Source organism: Rattus norvegicus, chromosome 2 (assembly GCF_036323735.1).
Source record: "Rattus norvegicus strain BN/NHsdMcwi chromosome 2, GRCr8, whole genome shotgun sequence".
Classification (NCBI taxonomy): domain Eukaryota; kingdom Metazoa; phylum Chordata; class Mammalia; order Rodentia; family Muridae; genus Rattus; species Rattus norvegicus.
Window position 1 is genome coordinate 104432639 of NC_086020.1, and position 27513 is coordinate 104460151.

Here is a 27513-nt window from a genome sequence, read left to right on the forward strand (position 1 = left end):
TGACTACTAATATTAATATCTCAGACTGATCCAGTTATACCCCTACCTCAAGCTAACAGACAACAAACAAGCAGCAAAACCATGTCAGTTCTTTTTGCTCTTAGCATGTACCCCTCAAATCCTGAAAACAAAATAAATAAGACAAAGTAAGTAAGTAAATAAATGAATAATTCACCTTCCAAATTCAAAAGTTAGGAAGTGGGCTTATTATGCCTGTAACAAAGTGTGACACTTTCAACACACTGGGTAGGTCATACTCATTCTGTATCTCTCTGCCTACCACATACCTACATACATACCTGATACACAGCATGCTTGTGAAACAAATGAGAAAATGAACCAACTCCCGGAGATGAAAAAAGCCTGGAGAGTGCATGCAAAACTCTGCGACAAAGCTTAAGAGGCCTCACCAACCTGCTGTAACAGTCTCCAAGGTGCCCGCAGCTTTCTTTGAAAGCTTCCAGGAGCTCTGCTTTCTCTGCAGGCTCTAGCTGACTGACATCCATCAGGGCAGCTCTCACTAGCAGATGAGCCTCGCTGAGCAAGTGGAGACAGCTCTCGGTTTTCACAGTCTTGTAGCTGTTACTATAGTCTACCTGAAACAAGAAGGCAAACAGCTAGTGTCTCTGAAGAAGACCGCCCATTCCCCGCTCCATCCCCACTCTTAAGAACTGTTACATTTTGTTATTAAAATTAATGTGTGGGCATATTAAAACACTAGAATTAAATAAATGGTTGCATATTGCCTTGTTTGCTTTTTATTGCTGTGGTAAAATATCACTATCAAGGGCAACTTGAGGACTAAAGGGTTTATTTATTAGGCTTTCATCACTAGTGGAAACCAAGAAAGGGACCTGGAATCAAACATTGAAACAGAGACCAGAAAGGGCTGCTGCTTAGACTTGCTCACCCTGCCTCCTCTGTGTTTTTTGTTTTTTTTTTCTTTTTTCTTTTTAGATTTATTTAATTAATTTTATGTGTCTGAATGTTTGAATGCTTTGCATGCATGCAGCATGTCTGCGTACCTCATGAATGCCTGGAGGTCAGACGAGGGCTTTAGACCCACTAGAACTGGAGTGATGGATAGTATAGTTAAGACGTACAATGTGGGTGCTGAGAATTAAACCTGTCTTCCCAAGAAGAGCAACAAGTGCTCTTAATCACTGATCCATTTCTCCAGCCCTCAGTCTGCTTTCTTATACCATCCGGACCCACCTGGGCAGGGCTGGTACTATCCCAGTGAGGTTGGCCCTCTCACATCAATCATTAATCAAGAAAACATTCTACAGACTTGCCTGCAGGCCAGTCAGATACAGGTATTTTCTCGAACAAGGTTTCTCTTCCCAGATAACTCTAATTTTTGTCAAGTCAGGAAAAAAAATGCCCTAACCAGGTCATTAATAGAGCCTTAGCAGAATTTTCTTTCTCCACAATCTACAGACCAATTTAATGCACAGATGATTACAAACATTACTTTGTTAGCAGCTTAAAGCATTAAGAAATTCCAAAAGATATTATAATATTAATAATGTAGTTATCAATAATTTGTTCCCAATTTGGTAAGGCTTTTGAACATATTTGAAATAATCCGTTTTTTCTTTAAAGGTCTGTGACTTAGCTTTTTCAAACTAAGAACAAGTCTCCCTGTTGAGTTTCATCTGGTGACTTTAATTATGACATCTAGCTCCATAGCTCACAGTGGGATGTGGGCCATCATCTGCTAACTCAATAAGCAGAATCATCAGACTTCAGGACTCACATTTAGATGAGATCTAAGACTTTCCAAGATAAAGTTGATGTAATTACTAGTGTAAAAATATCAGAGATAAGTCAGTCAATACTTAACCATACTAGTGAGGTATCAATGGTTATTATCTGTTTCCACAATGTAGCAAAACACATTATCTAAGAGTTTTCTGCCCGAGAATGTATAACCATATTCTAATCATTAAAAAAAGTAACAAAATTAAGAGCATTCTCAAAACTAAGAAAAGAAAAAGTAGAGAGGAAATGTGTCCCCCAAATGTTAATGTTATAAAATAAAAGGAGAATTCTAGGAATGTTCTAGATTAACAGGAGCTAAGGCAACACAATTAGGCATATTACCAGATCCTAGACTGGGTTGGTGGGAAAGCTATTAAGTCATGACTGACTAAACTAGGTGGGATATAAACTGTGGACTAGATACTGTGTCAAGATTAGATTTACTGCAGCATATGGCTTACTGTGGTTAAACAGGACAGTATCTGATGATGTAAAAAATCTGTGAGCTATGCAGTGACTTATCAATGGACCAAGGGAAATAACTGTTGAGAAAGGACAGGTACACCATGAGGGCACACAGGGAGGAATACAGACAATGGTCAATCCATGTGTCAGCTCTAAGGCTCTCTTAGTATTTTTCTTTCTTATGACTTCTCTAAGCTTGGCATTATTTAAAAGGAAAGTATTATCATTGTCAGAGATGAGTTAGGAACTGTGACTCTTAGAACAGGACAGGAATGCCCATTCTAGGCCCCTCCCGGGCTGCAGCTGCAGTAGCTATGATACCTGAGGACAACCTGTTATGCTCCAAAGAATAAGATAGAAATAAATGATCTGGGGTTTCCAACTCCACTTTCTCATTCTCTTTGCTAGGTGCTTTAGTTTCGCTTCTGTTTCTATGATAAAACACTAATCAAAATCAACTTGGAGGAGGAAAGGGTTGATTTGGCATATGGTTTACATTGAGGGAAGCCAAGATGTGGAAACGGGAACTGGTGCAGAAACAAAACTGTTTCTGGGCTTGCTCTCATGGCTTGCTCCACCTGCTTTCTTATATTATTTAGGAACACCTGATAAGGAGGTGGGATTAACAGTGGGCAAGACCTTCTTACCTCAGAGATTACTTATGACAATACCCCACAGACCTGCCTACAGGAAAATCTGATGGAGGGATCAATCAAGATTTCCTCTTCCCAGATTATGTCTAGGTTTGTGCTATGTGGACAAAAACCAACCAGCACACTGGGGCTCAACGTCAATGACTACTTGTGCTTAAAGTAATTCAGTAGTCCTCTCTGGGGGTTGAGTATGAGTAAGGGACCTTCCCCGTAGGGAACAAATTACTACTTACTCTCAAATGTCAGAAGCTGTAAAAATAAGGTAAAGAAAGATACATGCTTGACTGTCAGAATGGAGGCTGGAAGCTGTCTGGATCAACTGTCCTGACTGTATAATTAATTAAATCCATTTTATTTTCCTCATTTGCGGTTTCCTTAGTGAAATACAAGGGGCAGAGATTAGGCAGCAACAAGAGCAATGTCTGTCTAGACTCGGCCTCTGATGTCCAATTTCACTCTAAATTTCTATGAAGAATAAGAAGTCTGAAAAAGTACCATTTCTTTGTATAGCTGAACTGGTGCAGTGGTATTCACGATATACAGATTCCATCCAGCCTCAGCTACGTGAGGGATCCTGCTCTTAACACTGGCATCTTTTCTAGAACTGAAAAGGATCAAAATTAGAAGACATGTTATTAATAAGTTACAGTCTTTCCCTGTAAATACTGGGTACTATCAAATAATGCAAGTATGACATCACTTCCTTTTAATTTTTCTTTGGTTAATTAGAATACATATAGTCAATATCCATAGTTCACAGAACTTCACAGATACATGACAGCTACTATTCTGTCATAAACTGATAAGCCAATTTACCTCCAATTCTCTAATACTAAGCTCTCCAAAGAGACATGCCTCCTTTCTCCACCGTGACTTCCATGAGTCCACCATGCCATGGACCATAAAATCTTAACAGACACAACAGGTAGAACATTCACATCACTGGGAGTTGTTCAAGATGCATAAGCCTGTGAGTTAGCTTGCAACATTATCTTATCTCTTACAATTACTGTGATGTATTTTCTTCAGTAAAAAACGGATTATTCCTTAATGTAATAAATATACTATTAAGCTCTTTTACAATATAAAAGTGACCACTGAATTAAAAAATGCAAGTGCTTAAAGGCCAAAGAAGAAAAGCAGTAAAAGCTTTGTGGCCAGGACTAACATTACAGGTTCTGTCTACCCCCATAGTTCCACAGAGAAGGCATGTCTTTTAGCTTCTTAGTCACTGCACAGGCGATAACTACTCAAACTATTTTATAATTTACTGCTTAGAAAATTTACATGGCAGATTATAAGCAATATGATAGAGATATTTACACCTTCTTTATTTTCTCTGAAAAAGCCATCTAACTGATCATTCTGAGTTTCAATTAAAATAATGAAACTAAGACAAACATAAAATATACCAGTTACACTTCGTTCCAGAAACTAGCAGAGGTGTGTAGGCCAGGAGAGTGCTTACAGAAGTCTCTTGGGTGACTCGCGTCTCTCTGGGATGTCCTCAGGCTCTGCCTTCGTCAGAAGTATGATGTGGTTTTTAAAGTGACAGATGGCTTTCAAACCTATGAAGAGCTGTATCCTTAGAGCACAGACATCCATACTGACAGGTGGGCAGGCCTAATGAAGGAAATATTACACGTTTAGCCCCAGGAATGAAGGTATGTGACCCTCATCTTCAAAAGTCAGGGCTGGGGATGGGGCTTAGTTGGAAGGGTACATGAAGCCCTGGGGTCGATTACTACTACAGCATAGCAGGGGTAGTGGTTCATACATATAATCCCCACACTGAAGAGGTAGAGACAAGAGGACCAGAGGTAAAGGTTATAGTCAGCTTAGAGGCTAACCTGAGATACACGAGACCCCGTCTTTAAAAACAAACCAACAATATCAGTCTGTTCATTTGATAAAAATCTTGCGTCTGGTTCCTGTTCTTAGAATACTAACATGTCAGTAACCATCTACTCTATAGATCTTTTCTGACTATAAATACAGAGAGAGGGTCTCACAGACATGGGACCTACTGCAGAGTAGTCCCTGGAGACCTTGCTGGAAGAGAAGCTTGGGCTCATTACCTTTCCACCAGAGAAATCTCTACTAAATGGAGTTTCTCGGCCTAATCAGATGCTATAAAAGGCCACACTGAAACACTTAGAGCTTTCTTCATAAATGAATGTGTAAAAGAAATGTTTATATGTTTGCCTGACCCCTTTCTTGTTAACAAAGTCTGGGAGATGTAGCAGCCTGGGCCATGTGTCTCTATAGGACACTATCACTCTCCGCATATCTGCTAACGGTACTGTGATGACAGTACCTCAGCTAGGCAGTGGTGGTGCACACCTTTAATACCAGCACTCACTGGGAGGCAGAGGCAGGCAAGCCTCTGAGTTCAAGGCAAGTCTGGTTTACAGAGCAAGTTCCCGGACAGCTAGGGATACACAGAGAAACCCTGTCTCAAAAAGCAAAATAACAACAACAAAACAGTATTTCAGGCTCACTAGGCAGGCCCAAATAGTTATTTACTAACTAATCATCATATCTGTTAATAACCATTAACAGACAACAGCCCTCCACCCATCCCAAAAAGGTCACTAAAGGTTGTAGGTAGGCATAAAGTAATCTGTAAAAACCAGGTGAGCATAATCTGAGGCTGCTTGCAGCTTGTACACTTGTTACAAATATTCATTCAATTAACATATACCTTAGAAGTAAAACCCCACAGATAATATTATACAAATGGTGACTACATTTCTCAGAAATGAAATTCAAGGTCATGTGATCATCAAAAACTACATTCCTACATTCACTTGTACTCAAAGTTAAGGCTATTCTTAGTAAAAACAAAATGAACTGATGATTGAGCTAGCATATCCTGTAACAAAGGCTTGGAAAAATAATTGTATTCTGATGACAGTAAAGGAAACAACTTTCCTGCATCACACTCAATTGCACAATGTTGACGATACTGTTTTAATAGGTTGTGTACAACGTTGCTTCCAATACACCTTTAAAAGCAAGACTGTAAAACCGGTGGTCCCAGCACTTTAAAGGACTGATCCAAGTTGGAGGCCAGCCAGGATTATATAGCAAATTCCAGGTCAGCCTGGGCCGCTGTATGAAGGGGGAAAGAAAAGCTAAAAATAAAACACAACAAAACAAATAAATAGTAATATGTCATAGTTGTGAACTGTCCTGTAAAGCAGTGGTTCTCAACCTTCCTAATTCTATGGCCCTTAAATTCAGGCCCTCATGGTGGTGTGCCCAACCATAAAATTATTTTCATTGCTACTTTTTAATTATAATTTTGCTACTGTTATGAATTATGTTGTAAATACTTTTGGAGACAGAGGTTTGCCAAAGGGGTCAAGACACACAGGTTGAGAAACACTGCCCTAGGTACACTATGCCTATCACTTATAACACTTTCAAACACTTTGAAACAATCTTTAAAATTGTCAAATCACACATCAGAAATGCTTACCAGTTCCTATCCAGAGCATCTAATTTAATGAATGTATTAATTAGCATTACTATTGCTATGATGAAACACCATGACAAAAGCAAAACCAGGAGGAAAGAAGGGTTCATTTGGCTCACACTCCCACAACATAATCCATCACTGAAGAAAGTCAGGATAAGTATTCAAGAAGGGCCAGAACCTGGAAACAGGAGCTGACACAGAGGCAATGGGGGCAGGCTGCTTATTGGCAGGCTCCCTCAGCCTGCTTTCTAACAGAACCCAGGGCCACCAGCCAAGGAATGGCACCCCCAACCCCACAATCGGTTGGACCCTCCCCCATCAATCACTAATTAAGAAGATGCTTCAAAGCTTGCCTGATCTTATAGAGCCATTTTCTCTATTGGAGTTTCCTCCTCTCAAGTTGACATAAAATTAGCCTGTGTCAAGTCAACGCAAAATTACCCAGAACAATGAAAACAACCTTTTCGGGCCTTTTGTCTTCACCAAATTCAGGATTAAAAACAAGTGTGCAAGCATTTATGTGCTCCACTGAGCTCAGTGTTCTACTGTCAAGAGAGGCCAGCGCTAACCTTTAGTGTAGTGTCCATGTATAGGTCCTCCTCATGAGCCACCGCTGCGCTGCATCGTACCGTGAAACACTGCAGGCTTTGGCTGAGGAAGAAGAGATATGCCACTAAGCAAAGTGGGAGCCAAGAACCAATGCACCCACCTCAGTGGGGAGGGCTTCAACGGCAAACAGGGAAATAGCAGACGGAAGAAGACAATACTAGCTAGTATCTGTCACAGTGAATTAGACTGGGACAGTGTTGCTGAATCCCTGAGGCATGTTTATAGACTACCTCATGCCCACACAATCTCAAACACTCAAGGATCATTAGGTGTTACGGACAAAAGGTATTGTGGTGTTTTGATAGGTTTGGCCCCCTAAACTAATGGGTTTGAATGTTTTGCCCACAGAAAGTGATAGCATTAGGAGGTGTGTTCTCAATAGGTGTGACCTTGATGGAGGAAATGTGTCACTTCGAAGGACGTGCTTTGAGTCTTATACTCGAGCTCCACCCAGGGTGGAAGAGAGATTCTTGGTAGCTTTCAGATTAAGATGTAGGACTCGAGGCTCCTCCAGCACCATGTCTGTTGTACACTGCATGCCTTCCACCTTGATGACAATGGACTGAACCTCTGAAACTGTAACCGAGCTCCAATTAAATGTTGTCCTTACAAGAGTTGCCTTGGTCATGGTACTGTTCACAGCAATTGTATATCTGAACTAAGACAGGCAGGAACCTCTGACTTGTTTCCACCTAGCAAAATCCAGCTTGTTTGCTCCTACTGGATTACTGAACAGAGGTACAAAAGGAAAAAGGGTATATATTCAAGATGTCTATCTAAGTTATTTTTCTATTGCTGTGAGAAAACACCATGATCAGGGTAACTTATAAAAGAAAGAGTTTAGCTGGGCAGTGGTGACACATGCATTTAATCCCAGCACTTGGGAGGCAGAGGCAGACAGGTCTCTAAGAGTTTGAGACATCCTGGTCTATAGAACAAGTTCCAGAACAGCCAAGCCTACACAGAGATCCTGTCTCAAAAAAACTAAACAAACAAACAAGCTTAATTTGGCTTATGGTTTCAGAGGACTAGCGTTCATGATGGCAGAAAGAAGGAATGTCTAGGAGCTCACATGTATCCACAAAAATGAGCCAGAGAGAGCAATGGAAATTGCCCATGTCTTTGGAAACCTCAAAGCCCACATGAACATCATTGTCCTCTAGGATAGAGACCCAGACGGAGTAAAAGGGAAAAGTGAGCAAGCCCCCTGAGCACCATCAGTTCTTTTTCTGATTCCCATCAACTGTGAGGCAAAAGGCTCTTGGCTGCTACACATTCCTCACCCAAACTCATTGACATCTCTAAAACCAGGAGCCTAAAAATCCTACCTTTTCAAGTTACTTCTGTAGACCATTTTGTCACGATAATGGCATGAGACGTAACATACCATACAAATGTAGTAGGTATTACCACTAATTTCTCATTGTACTATCTATGTAATCAGATGCAGAAAAAAATGGAAAGATTTTTAGCACATGGGATGGAAATGAGTATTTCTATTCCTCTATTTCCCCTCCACTTCCTTAGTTTCTGAGAGATGACAGTATATCTTAAAAGAGCTTTTTCTTGGGACTGGAGAGTTGCTATTCTTGTAGAGGACCTGGGTTTGGTTCCCATCACCACACAGTGGCTCACGACCATACACAAACTCAGTTGCAGGGGAGCCTAGCTTCTGTGGGTAGCTGAACACGTTATACACATTCCCTTAGTGCACAGACTCACAAGCAAAACACCCAAAATAAAAATTTTTTAAATCATTGGCTTCCTTTTTCTTTTTAAACACAATCTTCATTAGAGTTGAGGTCTCCAGGAACGTTTGACTACTTTTAAAATCAACTTTTGCTTTCTGGATATAATTATCTGAGATTTCCTCTCTATTACCTACAGATCCACTTGCTCTCTTGATAGTCAATGAACACTTCAAATTCAGTGGTCTAAACCAGACTGCACTTGTGCCCCGCATTACACTACCCAGCGTTATTTCATAAAATCCAGCTTAAGCCAGGCACAGTGGCACAAACTGGTGACTCCAGCACTCAGAAATGAAGGGCAAGAAGACACTTATAACTTCAAAGTCAGTCTAGGCTACCTAGTAATTACCAAGCTAATCAGAACTACATAGAAAGCCCCCATTTTAATAAATAAATAAATAAATAAATAAATAAATAAATAAATAAATAAATAAATTAGGTTCAAGACCCTGGTGTTCTTTTATTCTTCTTTCTGAATTAACATATCAGATACCACTGCCCTATATACAGCCTCTTCATACCCTTTCATGGGCCACTGGCACATCCTATTTATATATGATGAATTCATAATGAACCCTCATGGCTGCTATCAGTGTTCCAGAATTAAAAGAAAAGCCTTCCTCAGCTTGACTATAAAAATCAGTCACTAGCTCTCTAGCAGGAGTGACATCATGTGTTTATTTTTAGCTTCCTCATATTCAAAAATGATCATTTCACACAAATATGAAGAGTGGGAAGATGAGGTATCAGGAAACACTCCTGTCACTGTGCAGAGGACCTGGCACAATGTCGCCAAACTATGAGGTGGACTGAATGAAGTCTCATGCAATAACTGACTTTATATAGAGCCTCAGACAATCTGTATTAGTTCAGGCTGTAAATATTTTAAACAACAATAGAAAGATAATCTGAAGTAAATCCACTCCTGTTTACTATACCTGAGAGGGCATGAAAGCACATTCCAAGAACAAACCCAAGAAGTGGAGGTCAGAGATTTAGCCTGTGTTTTCTTATAAGCACTCAGAATTCTCCTCATAGAGCTCCATTCTTGGACAGTGCTCTAATGTACTCCCACAGTTAGCATTTTTCCTTATATCAGAAAACAGTAGGGGAAGGGAGAAGTCTGGATAAAAGTGGGTATCAGCATCCCAAAGTGGTCCCTGTACTGTCTAAAATGCACTCCTAGCATCTACTGGAAATTCTGATACAACCACAAATTTAAAACAAAATAAAAATCACTGTTCTACGCAATTAACTACCGGAGAATTCTGAAAACCTGGATTACAGTCTTTATCAACTTCCCTCCACCAATAACGATTATGACTTCATCCATCAAAACTTCATCTTCTAGTTTCAGACTCCATCTACCTACCGGAAATGTTCTCACATGACCTAGCTGGAAGTAATTTCCTTCTTCACGGGACACTTAGTACATCATAAAATCTAAGATATTTTCCTAAATCTGCTAGTATGTGTGCTTTGTAAATGTGCCTCTGGCCTTCTCTTACACTGTTGCTTTAGGAAGTTGACATGGTTGTTGGTCAGAGGGTCCAGGGCAATCCCTACAATAATGTAGACACAAAATACAAGAGACAGAATCAAAATCAACACTACCACAAGAAAAAAAAAATAACAACTCCTGCTTAAGAAATCAGGTTATGTTCCGGCATGCTGAGGCCAGGACACCCCGAAAATGACTGTTACCTACTAGTCACATGATGGAATTTCAACCTCCCATGACTGCTTCTGCAGCTTTACTAACTGAGGAACAGAATCAGACCTTTCTGGCTGTTGTGAATTCTAGAACATTATGAAATAACTCAGGTCACGCTACAGGAGATGGCAGCCATGAGAGGAGGCACAGAAAGCGATGCTAAAGAGAGGCTTAGCCATCTCCCACTCCTCATAACTCTCTGAAAGGCTTCATAGAGAAGGCTTCTAGATTTTACAAGGCCATCCATCCAATCAAACGGAGCACCACAATGGCAAAGCCAGAGCCCAAATCTTTATCACTGGCAAGACTGACTCATCAATTTTCAGAGCTCCTTGGCATAAATCCTCAGACTTCAGCACCAGCTTGAGAACTTACAGAAAGACAGAGTGCAAGGCCAACGAGTCACTGGGGTCGTACCTTGTGATGACATGCAAGAATTGTGGTGTGAGCACGGCTTGCTGAGACTTCTCAGGATACCAATAGACTGACAGTAACGTAACAGACTTCACCACCATGTACAGGTAGCCCGCATGGGGTAATGAGAAGAAACAGAAGAGACTTGGCACCTCTTTTTTCTGAGACAAATCTTTTTCATCAGGATGAAAACCTGCATTGGAAAAATGCAAGAAAGACAGGCCATGAGGCAGTAAATAAAAGGGAAGAATCATATCATGACTTTCCGATGTAGACTATATTGTATCATATGATGACCACAGAGGTGCTAAGGGGAACTGGACAGTAAATGTTATGGGGAGGAAATTAGGAAAGCGCCATTTTGCAATCATTAACAGTAAGTCATACTCATCAATGGTTATTAGCAATGGAGTGTCCACCAGAGACTACAGGCTGTCCAAGAAACAGCAAATAATAATAATAATATCCTAATCAAGCACGAATCTACATCAACATGGTCAATGGAAACATAATTATCCCACAGCTGGAAGTCATGGAAATACAGGAACCTGATAAATGACACTGTGAGGACTCAATCAGCAACATTCCGACTACAGGAAGCTTTACAGTAAATGCCCAGTTTTTTGCTACATAAATTGCAAAAAAAGAAAGAAAGCTAGTCCCACATAAGATACAGAAGTCAACTGAGATTCATAATTCTAACCTGTTTATGTAATTCCTTCAAACAAATGTATTATAGGGGAAAAAAAAAAACATTTAGAGGATCAGGGAAAAGTGTACCCTGATAAGATTCCTGAGAAAAGTATTTCGAATTCATTAAAATAGAATAATATCAGACTCTGTTTACAGAAATATTTATAGAAAGACAGTATAGATGTTAAGATATTCATCAAAATAACCAGGAATGCAGCAGGATACTGCCATGTGGAAGCTATAGATGGGGGCTAGGGGGAATCCATTGTACTGTTGTCTCACTATCTAAATGAGTTTAACGGTTTTCATAATCGAAGTTCTTTTTAAAAAGTCTTCTTCTCATCTGGAACACATGGGCACTGGAAAAAATTTCCTGAACAAAACACCAATGGCTTATGCTCTAAGATCAAGAATCGACAAATGGGATCTCATAAAACTGCAAAGCTTCTGTAAGGCAAAGGACACTGTGGTTAGGACAAAACGGCAACCAACAGATTGGGAAAAGATCTTTACCAATCCTACAACAGATAGAGGCCTTATATCCAAAATATACAAAGAACTCAAGAAGTTAGACCGCAGGGAAACAAATAACCCTATTAAAAAATGGGGTTCAGAGCTAAACAAAGAATTCACAGCTGAGGAATGCCGAATGGCTGAGAAACACCTAAAGAAATGTTCAACATCTTTAGTCATAAGGGAAATGCAAATCAAAACAACCCTGAGATTTCACCTCACACCAGTGAGAATGGCTAAGATCAAAAACTCAGGTGACAGCAGATGCTGGCGAGGATGTGGAGAAAGAGGAACACTCCTCCATTGTTGGTGGGATTGCAGACTGGTAAAACCATTCTGGAAATCAGTCTGGAGGTTCCTCAGAAAATTGGACATTGAACTGCCTGAGGATCCAGCTATACCTCTCTTGGGCATATACCCAAAAGATTCCTCAACATACAAAAGAGACACGTGCTCCACTATGTTCATCGCAGCCTTATTTATAATAGCCAGAAACTGGAAAGAACCCAGATGCCCTTCAACAGAGGAATGGATTCAGAAAATGTGGTACATCTACACAATGGAATATTACTCAGCTATCAAAAACAACGAGTTTATGAAATTCGTAGGCAAATGGTTGGAACTGGAAAATATCATCCTGAGTGAGCTAACCCATTCACAGAAAGACATACATGGTATGCACTCATTGGTAAGTGGCTATTAGCCCAAATGCTTGAATTACCCTAGATCCCTAGAACAAACGAAACTCAAGACGGATGATCAAAATGTGAATGCTTCACTCCTTCTTTAAATGAGGAAAAAGAATACCCTTGGCAGGGAAAGGAGAGGCAAAGATTAAAACAGAGACTGAAGGAACACCCATTCAGAGCCTGCCCCACATATGACCCATACATATACAGCCACCCAATTAGAGAAGATGGACGGAGCAAAGAAGTGCAGGCCTACAGGAACCGGATGTAGATCGCTCCTGAGAGACACAGCCAGAATACAGCAAATACAGAGGCGAATGCCAGCAGCAAACCACTGAACTGAGAATAGGCCCCCGTTGAAGGAATCAGAGAAAGAACTGGAAGAGCTTGAAGGGGCTCGAGACCCCAAAAGTACAACAATGTCAAGCAACCAGAGCTTCCAGGGACTAAGCCACTACCTAAAGACTATACATGGACTGACCCTGGACTCTGACCCCATAGGTAGCAATGAATATCCTAGTAAGAGCACCAGTGGAAGGGGAAGCCCTGGGTCCTGCTACGACTGAACCCCCAGTGAACTAGACTATGGGGGGAGGGCGGCAATGGGGGGAGGGTTGGGAGGGGAACACCCATAAGGAAAGGGAGGGGGGAGGGGGATGTTTGCCCGGAAACTGGGAAAGGGAATAACACTCGAAATGTATATAAGAAATACTCAAGTTAATAAAAAAAAAAAAAAGAATGAAAAAAAAAAGTCTTCTTCTGCACATGCCTTTAATCCTAGTGGTCAGGAGGCAGAGGCAGGCATCTGAGTTTGACACCAGCCTGGCCTACAGAGCAAGTTCCAGAACAGACAGGGCTACAGAGAAACCCTGTCTCATAAAACAAAAACAAACACAAAGTCTTCTTCCTCCTTCTATGATCCTTACTGATACTGAAAATCCAATTCTGCACTTTCCATAACTAGCCCAAAGCCAACCCCATTCTTTTCTTCTCTCTAGGACACATCTGAGCTCTAGCTAAACAGAACTGGCCACTAACCTCTAAGCACATGATAATGTTACAGCTTACATATGTTGGTTAGTCTTATGCAACACCTTGCAAAATTCTTCATCTTCTAAAATACCCACACACACCCATCCTGGACTCAGCTCAAATATAAACCACACACCTACAGTCATTTAGCCTTTCAATAAATACTCTCAAGGTTCCTGCTATTTGAAGTTCTAGCAATTCACAAAACAAGGAGGATTCTCTCACAGAGCCCTCACATTCTAATGATGAAGATTGAGACAGGGAACAAACAAACTCTAAAGTGTAGAAGAGAGAGTTTAAATAGAGAAAGCAAAGGGCCTAAACCAAGGGCTCAACAGTTAAGAGATCTTGATGTTCTTGCAGGGGTCCTGAGTTCAGTTCCTAGCACCCAAGTTGGGTGGCTCATAATCATCTGTAACATCTTCATTGGCCTCTGCCAGCAACACACTCACATGTCAAGCTCACAGACAGACAGACAGACAGACAGACACACACACACACACACACACGCACGCACGCACGCACGCGTACACACACACACGCACATGATTAAAAATAAAAGTGAGTCAAACTGAGAATACCAAGGGAAGTCCTTTGTGGTAAGATGACGTCTGAGCAGTGCACTAAATGATGTGAATACTCCACTCATGCAGTATCTGAAGCAAGCACATTCTAGGCTTTGGTAGAAGGAAGAATAGGTTCTACAGCAAAGGACACTTGGCATATCTGAGGAAGACAGGAAGGCTACTGTAACAGTAAGCAGGTCGGGGTGAGACAAAATGAGTCCAGAGTTAGGTCACATTGGTCGTGGACTGATTGGGGCTTTTTATTCCAACCGTATGGGTAGTTCACTGAATGGAAGAGCTGACATCCTGACTGACTTTGACCTCTGTGTCCACCCTTGTGTCACACACACCCATTTTTTGTTTCTCTACTCTCTCTGGTCGTGGCTCTTTCAGTTCCTCAAATACAGATTCTATGCCCATGAGAGAACTTTGTGGCTTCCTCTATTTGGAACACTTCCTTCCCTTCCCTCCACTGAAGCTATCTCAACCCCAGAGTCAGCACGATTCACCCTACAGATCCATTCTCAGGAAGCAGCCTTCTTAGACCCCAGGAAAAGTCAAGCAGTTGTTGAAGTCGGGGCCTCATTCTTCCTCTTAGCCCCATGCCTCCAGAAATGAGACTCAGACTCAAAATATATTTACAAATACCTTGGCCATATAGCTAGACTCTTCTCTGACTGAACCATGACTTAAGATAATTCATTTATTTTAACCTCCATTCTGTCACATGGCTAGTTCCCTGTGCTCAGGCACCATGCCTGTGTCTCCTTTCCAGTGCCTCCTTCTCTGGCTCTATTCTAGAATTCTTTTCTCCTCCTGGATGCCCCACCTCTACTTCCTGCCTGAGCCATAAGCTTGTTAATTGACAGGTGATGCATCCATACATTATGGATGCATCCATACATTACATAAGCTATTCTCTCTACAGGGGGTCTTTTGCTACAGGCTTGTATACCAGGGCTTGTTTCCCACAGAGCACTATTTCAGTGTCCAATCTTGTTAGTGTGTGATGAGTACCTGCTTTCACCATTAGATCATTAACTTCGTAAGGACAAGCATGCTGCCTGCTGTTCCTCAGTACTCAGCACAGCGGTCAACAGCTGTAGCTATTCAATAGGCATTTACTTCAAAAATAATGTTTATATGTTCCCAGAAACTACCTGAAGACGCTGAACAGGCCATGAGCAAGGGCAGTGCTCACCAGATTTCTGGTGAACACTTAAGGACACTGGTGCCAAAGTTCAACACAGTCCAATTAAGTCAGAATTAGAATCACCGCCATTTTTTTTTTTAAAAAGACAAGGTCTTATAACGCATGGGAGCCTAGAACTGTGTAGTCAGAGGACGACCTTGAACTTCTGACCCTCCTGTCTCTACAGCGTGCACACCCTGTTTATTCAGTGCTAGGAATCAAGCTTTATTCATGCTAGAAACATACTTGACCAACCCTCCCATCATATTTTTAAGTGTCCAAATAAATGCAGTGTGCAGCAGAGTTGAAAACTAGTATTCTGAATGAGTTTCCACTCAAAGCATGTTTTTCTACCTTGCTTACAGGGCCATCCTATGAAAGTTTGTCAAATACTCAGCTGGAACCTAGACAAGACCTCTGCTCCAATAGTGTTCACAGATTTCCTTTTTTGGGCCTATAGATTATTTCAAAAGAAAAAAGAAATGAGTTGTTTTGGTCATATCCTCCTAAGGGTTTCACTTCTCCAAAACAATATGGCTTCCCTTTCCTCAGGAAGATTCAGTAGAAGAAGGAAATCTACTGCCTGTACACGGTCTTCCCTCCAGTCCAGGGCCTTGCAAACCTCTCTACCCTGCAGCTCAGCTGTACTTACCAGTTTGGTGAATGGGCAGCAGTTGAAGGGAATGTAACTTGATGTTATCAGACAAACCATAGAATGAAATATCTGGAGCAAACCGTCTATGGGTTGAAGAAGAGAAAGGGGAGAGATCTAATTTCCATATATTTTAAGTGGGCATGAAAAAGTTAAAAGCTGATGCGTAAAAAGGGGCGCTCATACCTATACAGCAGATGCTGAACATGTAAATATTTTACTTTTTCATCTTCTAATCCTGTGGACTCCAGCTTAACAGATATTCCAGACTGTTTACATTTTTCACCAAAAAGTTCCAAAGGTTTTAGGCAGATAACAAAATCCTCTGACTCAAGCTGTGAAGTTTCATTACTGACATCTTAAAAAATAAAATTTCAGAATTTAACAACTGTGAGTGCTACCGTCTGCAGAATTAACATTAGACATATATGTCTTAGTTATGTGTATACTACTGTGGCAAAACATCATGAGCGAAGGCAACCTGGAGAGGATCACAGTTTATTTCAGTTTACAATTTTCGGATCATACTCCATCACTGGGGAAGTTAGGTCAGGAAGCTGCTTACCGGCTTCTTCAGCCTGCTTTCTTATACAAATCAGGACTACCTGCTCAGAGGTGGCACCACCCTCAATGGGTTGGGCCCCTTCACATCAATAATTAAGAAAATGCCACACAGGTTTGCCTACAGATCTATATCACAGAGGTATTATTTCAATTAAGGTTTATTCTTCTCAAAAAACTCTAGCTTGTAGTCAATTTGAAAAGGGGGGGACATTTAATAACCAGTATTATTAAATGTCATTAAATATTGAATATGAGAACAAACATTTGGAACCCACGTAGTCCAGGACTCATAGCTATAATGACTACACTTAGGAACCTGAGACAGGAAGGTCCCAAGTTTGAGCCGAGCCTGCATCAAGTGAGTTCCAAGGAAGCTAGGGACAAAATGGGACCCTGTTTCACCAACTGTTTTCTTCGGAAATCCCTCATCCAATAATAGTTGTTCCATTACTCACATACTGACAAATACATGTAGGTTTACACCGTGAAGAATAAGCTATGGATAGTCATAAACACAAACCAGGGTCATAGGAACACCTAAGCCCATAAGAACTGTGGAATGCCGCTGTAGATACCAGATTTCTTTAAAGCCTATCAGAAAAGACAATTTCTCTATAGTTAAAACTAGAAAGTCAAATTCGTCATTTACCTTCTGTCTGTTCCAATGGGTTGATGCTTTCTTGTGGGTGGTGGTTAACTCCCTCTCCATGTATAGGGTCTGACTCCAGTTTTAGGAGTAAGACTTCTAAATCAGCCATGACAGCAACATATCCAACACAAAAAGAGATTTCAACAGGAGTGATATTATTTATGTGTATAATTAATGAACGTTCAAAGTTCAACATTGAGAATTCCTCATTAACGACATCATACTTCAAAGTAAATAAGACTAACTTCTTTGTACATCCAACAAGTAGATCTCCTTTCACAGGACAACATGAAATGCACAAAGGGGCCTCGGACATTGGCATTTCAATTATAGACATCTGGTCTCTAAAGCTTTCACAGAAGGATGCCTCCATTTTGTGCCCAACCATTCGAATGCACACACGAGAGTTGTCATTCCTCTTACTCCTCCAATTCACGTAAGCACGCAGGAATACAGTTTTGTTTTTCTCTTCAATTGCTACCAGATAGTCTCCTAAAAAAGGAAGCAAGATTGCATTTGGAACTTAGAATTAGAAACTCAATCATTTATTTTACTGCCTGAAAATGGAATGTATAATATAACACAGAAATCACTGACTCAAAGAAAGAACACAGCTGACCTCTAAGCTGACCTCTATCATGAGATGGGGCTGAGACATAGCCAGACTAGCATAGGGGTTATTATAGACCATTTAACTGTCAGTTGAAATAAATCACTTTCTCTGTGTGGTTACTGGGGACTAGCAGACATAAAGAAATACAGCTGCTGGATTAATTCACTGTTTACATAATATTAAAAATAATTCATTTTATAAGGAAAAATATTTCCCAATTAGTGTATGCCATATAGTTGGCATGACCACTATACCTTATTCTGTAACAAATAAGCATTTATAATTACTTGAAGATTTGTCTTATGTTAGGCCATACACCAAGTGCATTTTAAACTCACTCCATAGCCCAGGATGTCTTCAAACTTGCCGAGATCCTCTTGCCCTGGTCTTTTGAGTGCTTATAATTGTACCATCATTCCCAACTACATTATGATAACTTTAAAATAACAATTATACTATGGGTAAGGGGTATATCACTGTGACTTTAATTTGCATGTCCCTGATGATTAGTGACATGGAACATATTTTTCTGTGCTTTTGAACATTTGCATGTCTTCTTTGGACACCAGTCCTTTATCAAATATATGGTTTAAAATTTTCCCCCCAAAAACTCCAGACAGCTCTTTCCACCAATTGGTAGGATATATGCACAAAAAAAAAAATCTTTAATGATGATATCCAATTCATCTACTATTCTTTTGTTACCACTATTTTTGGTATCATATTAGTAAATATTTAAAACTAGGGATATTTGTTTAGTTACAATAAAAGCTTTATATATATATATATATATATATATATATATATATATATATACCACATATGAATTGAAAGTGTCTATAAGTTGTAGGTAATATCCATATTGTACTGTATGATTTTAAGTTAATGACTGGTTCTGTAAATGCTGTAGTAGCACTTGCTATGCATGCCTCCTTAACAAGCCTTTAAATTTTTCTGTAAATCCTTACAAGAGCCCTTCAAGAGAAATCTCTTGCTTCCTATTTTACATTTCAGCATGCTGAGTTTCCGACTATCATTAATAGCATCTTGCCTAAGGCAACACACAAAAGTTAAAGCTGTGGGATCTAGCTGGTCCAAAGACTTATACTCATTCTGCAAACTATTGAAAATGGAATAAAATTCTGTAGTGTTCCATATAACCTTTAAAGGGAGGGTTTTACTTAACAATGTCATTCAATATATGAGGTGGGGCTTCTGTATACTTGTGCTAAAGATTGGCCAGAAGAGCTGTGTGGTCTTGCCTTTCCTGCCCCTCTGCCCACAAACACTCCATAAACACATGTCCTGTCAGAAGGGCTTTTACACTGCACTTGCCTCTGGGTCTCTGTCTGTCTTTTAGTTATCCCTCCTCTTCGAGTCACACATGCTACCCAAATTCAATTTCTATCATCCCTGGTGATGTTAAAAAGTCAAACCTACCATCTAACTTTTCCCTTACTTTCTCTCTAATGCTCTTGTAACTGTTCACCATTTCAACTTGATTGGGCTACAAAACACCTAAGAGCACACCTCTGGTTATTTCTTGTAAAATTGTTTCCAAAAATGACTAGATCATGAGTTCTGACCAAATGAATGCCCTAATCCATTAGGAAACTTAAATTTTGGAGACTTCCGTGTGGTAAGGGGTCTGTGGAAGGGAGTCTGGCTGGAGGAAGGAAACTTCTGGGAGGAAGGTCACCGATGAAGAGGGGATATCTGGGAACTCTATCTTGCCCCAGTCCCTTCCTGTTACTGCTTTACTTTACCTTCTGGCCACTGAGATGTGAGTCCTACCCACTATGGTGGACTGAACCCTCTCAAACCATTAGCAACAGAAATCTGGTCACAGGGACCCCATGACTGACTTACTTAGTGCCCAAAATTTACAAAGGGAGAACAGCCTATGGCTGATTAGTAAGTGTATGCTAGGGGGAGGAAGCCCAAGGTAAAACTGCCAACATGACCACTCCATGGTATAGTTAAGGGGAATGGTTTTGTTTTATTGAAGATGGTGGGGAGGGGTAAGGGAGGAGGAAGGAGGGGGAAAAGGGGATAGGGAGAGAACACCCAGAAGATCTGGAAGAATCCAGAGCTGAGAGAGAAAGAAGTAAGCTGAACATGGCCAGCTGAATAGACATGGGCAGGACTATCTGCAAGAGAAGAGCAGGGGACAGAAAACAGTGCACAGTGAGAATTACAGGGGCAGAGAATAGTGAGGGTTAGAAGGACAAGTAGCTAGGGGGAGGGAAGCCCAGGAGCTGGAGGGAGTTTAGGGGAGGAGGTGAGAAGGGCTGGGTCACTAGCATGGACTTTGAAATATGGAGTAGGTACTTTAGGGACCGAGGGAGACCTGAGGCTAGCCTGGACCTTGGGATGATGATAGGCACCTCGGGCATATGTTAATTGGAAAGTCATAGATCCTTTTTGCCAGAGGTAAGGGAAATGACTCCTTTAGACAGGCAGGAACTGGCTCCACAAGTTCCTGAAGACTGCTGGCTTGTATCTAAACACCAGAAACCCTCCTAAAGTCGTGGGTGAGCTCACTTCTGGATATTTGGACTGCCTTTTGGAGTTTGGGACTTGGGGTTTCTCTTGGCCCTGACAGAAAAAGAAAATGCTTTCTGCTTGGGTAGACAGCCTACAAAACATTCGTAGTAAATATAAATGCACAGATTGTACTGGATTTTTAACACGGTAGATTTACTATGGCAGAGGACACTGGGCACTGAGACACTGAGACCAGAAATTCCCTGGCACATTAACTTGGAAGTAAAAAAGAGGTCAAAGGAGAAGTCAAAGACAGGTTTTCTGGACATAGGTATAGCCAGGGGTCAGCCTATTAATGTTTAGTCATGCATGAGTGAATGGAAGTTACATTCAGAAGTTGAAATTCAACTATGGACTGAATGCTTCCTTTGAGTTATATGGCCCATGATTCGAATGCCATCCCACATGATTCCTGAAGTTCTCTAAGGCAGCCAACTTGGTTATAAAAGCATCTTTGTTCTTCGAGGTTTCATTAATGAGGTTATCATGGTTTAGTGCCTGCCCCTTCCAATCAGTGTGGTTCAAGTCATTAGTACCCAACTGGGGCCAGGCATTTGATACACTGCAATGTTTTATTCCAGGGAAACAGAATATTGTTTCTGAAGGTGGGACCCAAGCATCTTTTTAATGCTTTCTATATGATTCCTAAGGAATCAACACAAATGAAAGGCAGGAAAAGCACTTTGTAAAATGAGTTGTAAAGTGCCGCAAGTTGTAGAATAAATGTCCCTTTGACAGAGTGGGACAAGGTTGGAGAGCTGGCTCAGTAGTTAAGAGCACTGACTGCTCTTCCAGAGGTCTTGAGTTAATTCCCAGCAACCACTTGGTGGCTCACAACCATCAGTAACAGGATCTGATGCCCTCTTCTGGTGTGTCTGAAAACAGCTACAGTGTATTCATATCAAATAAAATAAATAAATCTTAAAAATAAAAAAGAAGAGTGGGCAAATTGTGTAAACATTCTGCCTGTGTCTTTGTCTTATACACACTCACACACTAAGAATTTTTAAAGGTCAGTCTATACTGTGAGGGGTTGAAATCACCCATGAGTGACAATGACTTAAGAAGCAAAAGAGCTGGCTATGATTTAAGATAACTTTTGAGGTCGACCCTCCTGTAAACTTCAGGATATCATTCTCCCTCCTCTTTCTTTTGAACCAGGTTTAAATTTTCTTACATTAATTTTTTTAAGGGTCTGGCATAAATGAAACAGTCACATGCCTTTAACTCAAGATGTGGAGGGGATCAGTCCCCGTTCCCTCTACGTGTTGGGGTGCCTGTTTTGTTTTGCTTCTAGACAAGATTACCTGGAGCCTAGGCTAGAATGGAACTCACTAAACAGCAGAGGGTGACCTTAAACTTCAGATCCCCCAGTATCTACCTCCAAAGTGCTAGAATGACTGATTGAGCGATCTGAGAGAGGAGGATCAGACCCACCAAGGCTTCAGGCAAACTAGGCAAGCACCCCTACGCAGCACTACACCCGACCTGTGGTTGCTATGACAACAACACGCGCGCCTTTAGCCCTAACTTCCGGACCAGCACAGACCTTCATCAGACAGCCAAGAGAAATACCAATCTCTTCCCTACCCAGAACCCCGCCCCAAAGCTGCTCCTCACCGGCTTCGCTGTAGGCCATGCGCAGAACCCTGCCTAGCGTGGAGAAGGTGCATCGCTGCCGGCTTAGCTCTGCGCCCTGAACAGCAAACGCCTCCACCTTGCAGCCGGAAGCCACGAACAGCGCGTCGCTCCCGCCGCAGCAGAACTGCTCGGGCTCCCGCTGGCAGGGGACAACCTGCTGCGACCCAAACGGGTGCAGGTTGTACAAACGCACCATCCCGGTGCCCCGGACCGCTGAGCGGCTTCCGCAAGCTTAGAGAGTTGCTCCGGATCACGTGAGCGCTGCGACCACGCCCTGAGCACGGCTCCTTAAAGAGGCCTCGCTCTAAGTGATGTGTACTACCCTAAGGGGATGCAGAGACCTCTTTGGAGATATTAATTTTGCTGCTTTTGGCCAGACTGGTATATGGAACCTTTAGCGTGTTTAGCACTCGATCAACTGCTAGTCTGTGCCTTGGTCGACTTCAGCGTACCACTCATGCTTAGCCTTTGAGCTTCTGAAGGATTTGAGCTTCTGAAGGATGGAACTGCAAAACCTGAAGTTTAACCCCCAACGTGGGATTAAAAACACCACAAATACTGTGGATTCTACAATGGTTTTATTGAAAAGGGCAAGTCCTTGAAGATGATTAGCAAAAAGATAATGTATTGGATGAGAGGATCTATAAAAACATTATACAGGCATTTGGCACAAGTTTCCTCTAAGCATTAGATATTAGGGGAGGAGAGAAATCCCTAGATGGTCAGTATAATCTTCCTATTTCCTATATAGAAGAAACTTGCCGTCAGAGTTCCTCTATTTTGGGAGATTCAATAAACCATATTTTATAATAATTCTTTAACAATTCTAGAAAATATATGTGTATGCATGCACATATGTATTGTTTGACTTCGGGATGTTCTTCTTTTGACACTGAGAAGAGCAAACTTCAATTCCCATGCTGATTATTGTCTTGAGTCCTTTATTCCAAGAATTTATAAAGTGGGAGCAATTGGACTGAAGTTAAACTGCTTCCATTTCGAATACCTTCCTGATGACAATGGCTAAAGTACCGGATACTAAGAACACTCTGGAGACAACAGGATCATCAAACGCAGTAAGCAGAGAAGAATACAAAGAATGGTTCCAGTTAGAAATCTGGGCTACAGAAATCATGGAAGAAAACAAGCAGACTGTTAATCATCTGACGCCCATAAGCATTCTTTTCCCTTTCATGAGTATGTGATTCAAGAATCTGTCTCTTTTGATTAATTTTCCTCTTCAGGATATTAACTGAACATAATTTGATTTTCATGAGATTCATTTAGTCCTAGAACTGCACTACTTTCTCTAGAGATAGCCTCTTCTCCCTTGGTATAGTCCCTATACCTGGCTCACCTAAGACCCTTTGGGATGAGATATGTTATCTTTATTAACTGCTTTTCTCACTGCTGTGACCATCAGCTTATGAGAAGGTTAGACTGATTGCATGACAGATTTCAAATTGGCAGTTAAGGAGACGAGGTCTAAATCTGTTTCCAAGAACTGGGCAATTCCAGGCAAGTCCAGGTCTCAGAAGCTGCCCCAACACCTGGCCCAAGGCAAGGACGAAGGATCAGCAGCAATTTCCATACCTCCCTAGCAAGTTCCCAGCCCCCTCACCCCAGTAATGGAATGTCCTTAGAGATGGACCCAACAGATTAACATAGGAATTCCCTAGTGTGCTTTAAATCAGGTTTGCAAGCTCACTTAGTGATCTCTCTATCTTGGTGATGGGGAGACTCCAGCATGCTGGACTTCTGCAGAATATAACACTTTGCATTTACATACTATTTAAGTCCAGGCTATCATTCTTTGGTGAACCATGGACCCTTACACTTCAAAGAGGAAAGGTTTGGTGTAGGTCAGTGTTTAGGAGGAAGAGTCCATCATGGAGGAAGCTGCTTCTACCTGGGCTGATGAGAAAACAAAGAGAATGGCTGTCTCCTTACTGTGTCATTCCCCTTCAGTACAGGACCCCACAGCATTGAATGGCAGAACCCACATTCAAGCTGTGTCTTCCCTCTCCCATTAAACTGCTCTGGAAATGTGCCCACAAACACACTCAGAAGTGTGTTACATAGGTGATTCTAAAGCCAGTAAAGTTGATGTGTGTTACATAGGTGATTCTAAAGCCAGTAAAGTTGATGAGATTAATCGTTCCATGAAGATAATGTAGAGTGAGTGTATGTATGCCTAGTTTCCTTGTTTGTGGGCCCCTGTGAATAGAAACCACTCACTTATCTCCTGTTACAAAAGCAGAGACCAGGGTGGTATACCATCATATCCTGTACTGGCTGGTTTTGTGTGTCAACTTGACACAAGCTGGAGTTATCACAGAGAAAGGAGCCTCCCTTGAGGAGATGCCGCCATGAGATCCAGCTGTAAGGCATTTTCTCCATTAGTGATCAAGGGTGGAAGTGCTCATTGTGGGTGCTGCTGTCTCTAGGCTGGTAGTCTTTAGTTCTATAAGAAAGCAAGTCAGAGAAGCGAGCCAGTAAGTAACATCTCCCCATGGCCTCTGCATCAGCTCCTGCTTCCTGACCTGCTTGAGTTCAGTCCTGGCTTCCTTTGGTGATGAACACAATGTGGAAGTATAATCTGAATAAACCCTTTCCTCCCCAACTTGCTTCTTGCTCATGATGTTTGTGCAGGAATAAAAAATCTAAGACATATCCTAATGGGAGAGGTCATTTGTTCTTTAGTACTATCATGACAAATAAAACATACTGCTTGGTTTCAGCAACAGACTCCTCCTCCTCTTCCTCTTCCCCCTTCTCCTCTTCCTCTTCCCCTCTCCTCCTCTTCCTCCTCCCCTTCTGCTCCTCTTCCTCCTCCCCTTCTCTTCCTCTTCCTCTTCCCCTCTCCTCCTCTTCCTCCTCCCCCACCTTTTCTTCTTCCTCTTCCTCCTCCCCCTCCTTCTCCCCCTCCTCCTCTTCCTCCTCCCCCTCCTTCTCCCCCTCCTCCTTCCCCTCCTCCTCTCCCTCCTCCTCCTCCTCCTCCTCCTCTCTCAATTCTGGAGGCTGGTAGTACAGGTGAATGTGTGAGAAGTCCTGGTTTCTTGGAGGACTCTTTCCTTAGCTTGCAGATGGCCACCTTCTCACTATCTTCACAGTGTCTGTTTCATTCTTGCTGTCTTTTCCTCCTCTTCTGAAGATGTCAGCCCCACTATGACCCCCCATATGACTTCTCTTAAACTCAACTGCCTTGTGAAGGCACTGTCTGCATTCTAGTCATATTCTGAGTTACTGGGAGTTAGGACTTTGTCTTAGTCAGGGTTTCCATTGCTGTAAAAGAGACACCATGACCAAGGCAATTTTTATAAAGGGCAACGTTTAATTGGGGCCGGCTTACAGGTTCAGAAATTCAATCTATTATCATCAAGGTAGGAGCATGGCAGCATCTAGGCAGGCATGGCACAGGAGGAGCTGAGAGTTTAATATCTCGTTCCAAAAGCAAAGAGGAGGACTGCCTCCCAGGAAGTTAGGATAAGAGTCTCAAAGCCCATGCCCACTGTGACACACCTACTCCAACAAGACGACACCTCCTAGTGGTGTCACTCCCTGGGTCGAGCATATATAAACATCACAAGCTTCGATAGGAATGAATATAAACAATTTAGTCTATAAAAGTTCGGTAAGGTTGATTATTCCGGTTGGAGAGACTTCCCTTAGGAATTTCTTAACACTGTATTTCCTGGAGATGCTTAGATGGATAATACAGGTATAATAGTACTCCCAGACAGTCATTAGTATTAACCCTCCTGTGACTTTCAATAGGAATGGCCCCCACAGACTCATAAGTTTGAATGTTTAGTCATAGGGAGTGGCGATATTAGGAGGTGTGGCCTTGTTGGAGGAAGTGTGTCACTGTGGAGGCAGACTTTAAGATCATACAGGTTATGCCCAGTGGGGCACACAGTCTCCTGCCGCCTGCAGATCATGATATAGAACACTCAGGCCTTTCTCCAGCACCATGTCTGCCTGGATGTTGCCATACTTCCCACCATGATGATAATGGACTAAACCTCTGAAACTGTAAGCCAGCCCCATTAAATGTTTTCCCTTATAAGAGCTGCTGTGGTCATGGTGTCTCTTCACAGCAATAAAACCCTAGCTAAGTGAAGCGGCCATGCAAGAAGAACAGCAAAACAGCTTTAGAACTCCTGAAAGTCAGCCCATTGGTGAGCACAATCATGATAGGTGTGCCTCAGAGAGGCAGAGCCCTGAGGACTCAGCGTCCTGGGGACTTGATTCTTTTGTGGAGTATCCAGTCATCAGGCCCCTTATAATCTAGGAGTTGTATGAGAACTCTAAGGGGATTCCCAGCCCCTCACTGGGCAGTTTCATCAACACTTACAGTAATAGTGATTGATCTTTTTAAGGACTGCTGCTGGGGCAATCACCCTCAGACAGAACTTATAGATGTAGATTATTAGTAAAGTTAGGTTAAGATGTTAGAGGCTTTGATGTAGAAAATCCTGGGGAACAATTCACAGTTCAGGCAGGCACACGTTTGATAGTTGAGCCAGGGATTTTTTTGAGGTCAGGTAACAAAAACAATGGCATCCCTTCCTCTAGCTTCTCATTCCAATATAACCCTGACATTTCAGCCATGCACTCTTTTTGTTTTCTTTCTTGCCTTTCTCTCCTCTCCTCTACCCCCAACCCCCTTGGCTAAGCTTACTGTGCTGGTCATGTTCAGTGTTCTACTTTCTCTTCCTTCTCTAGACTCTTCCAGACACCTCTGGTTGTACTCTCCCTCGTATCTACAGTGGAAACATTTCCCTCAACCATACTTATGAGTTGTCATGCCCTCCCTTTATGAATCTGGTGCTGAAATCTGGCATGGGGCATAAATGAACATCTTTCCAATGGGCCCAGAGAGCAAGGTAATAATTTGACTCTCCTATGGTATATATAGATCATTCGTTTCTACTGGCTTCTGCTAGCCATCAGCCACCATGCTTGACTCCAAATTCTAGAATCTGCCTCTTTAGCCACCTCTTACCTCTACCTGCTATGTTTCTCCACTGTGATTCTGGGCATCTGAATCTCTGGCCTAGCAGTCCTAGTAAGTTGGCTCATACCTGGCAGCAGATGATGATGTAATAGTTTACTGAAAGGAGTCTAGAGGAATTGTCTATAAGCCAATACTTGGCCTACAGGTTCTCCCAGCATCCCTCAGTCCTACCTGTTACAGGGTATGGTTGGCATACTCTGCTCTCTACCCTGAACTCTCTACCCCAGGGACTGGGCTCTTCTCTATATAATCCACACATTTTGGTTACCCACTCCTATTCTGCATTCT

General features: G+C 41.8%; 1 protein-coding gene and 1 long non-coding RNA gene across 7 annotated transcripts in view; one reads left to right on the plus strand and one right to left on the minus strand.

The window, feature by feature from the left end:
• Hps3 (HPS3, biogenesis of lysosomal organelles complex 2 subunit 1) overlaps positions 1-22453 on the minus strand; it is a 41474-nt gene extending 19021 nt beyond the window's left edge. For 3 of the 6 annotated variants that reach the window (XR_590973.4, XR_005500284.2, XM_008760868.4), the window contains exons 1-9: positions 22185-22401; positions 17405-17896; positions 16378-16549; positions 16192-16277; positions 10858-11047; positions 6936-7017; positions 4351-4505; positions 3378-3486; positions 415-596 (exon numbers count right to left, since the gene is read on the minus strand). Coding sequence is in view for 4 of the 6 variants with exons in the window: in XM_008760868.4 (XP_008759090.1) it covers positions 415-596; positions 3378-3486; positions 4351-4505; positions 6936-7017; positions 10858-11047; positions 16192-16277; positions 16378-16549; positions 17405-17896; positions 22185-22401 (1685 nt within the window). In the remaining 2 variants the exon portion in view is untranslated. 6 annotated transcript variants of the gene reach the window in all.
• A 1718-nt stretch (positions 22454-24171) lies between these two features.
• Positions 24172-24878, plus strand: LOC134485607 (uncharacterized). Its single transcript, XR_010063776.1, has 2 exons — positions 24172-24287; positions 24327-24878. It is a non-coding gene; the product is annotated as an uncharacterized LOC134485607 (long non-coding RNA).
• Positions 24879-27513: the final 2635 nt, after the last annotated feature.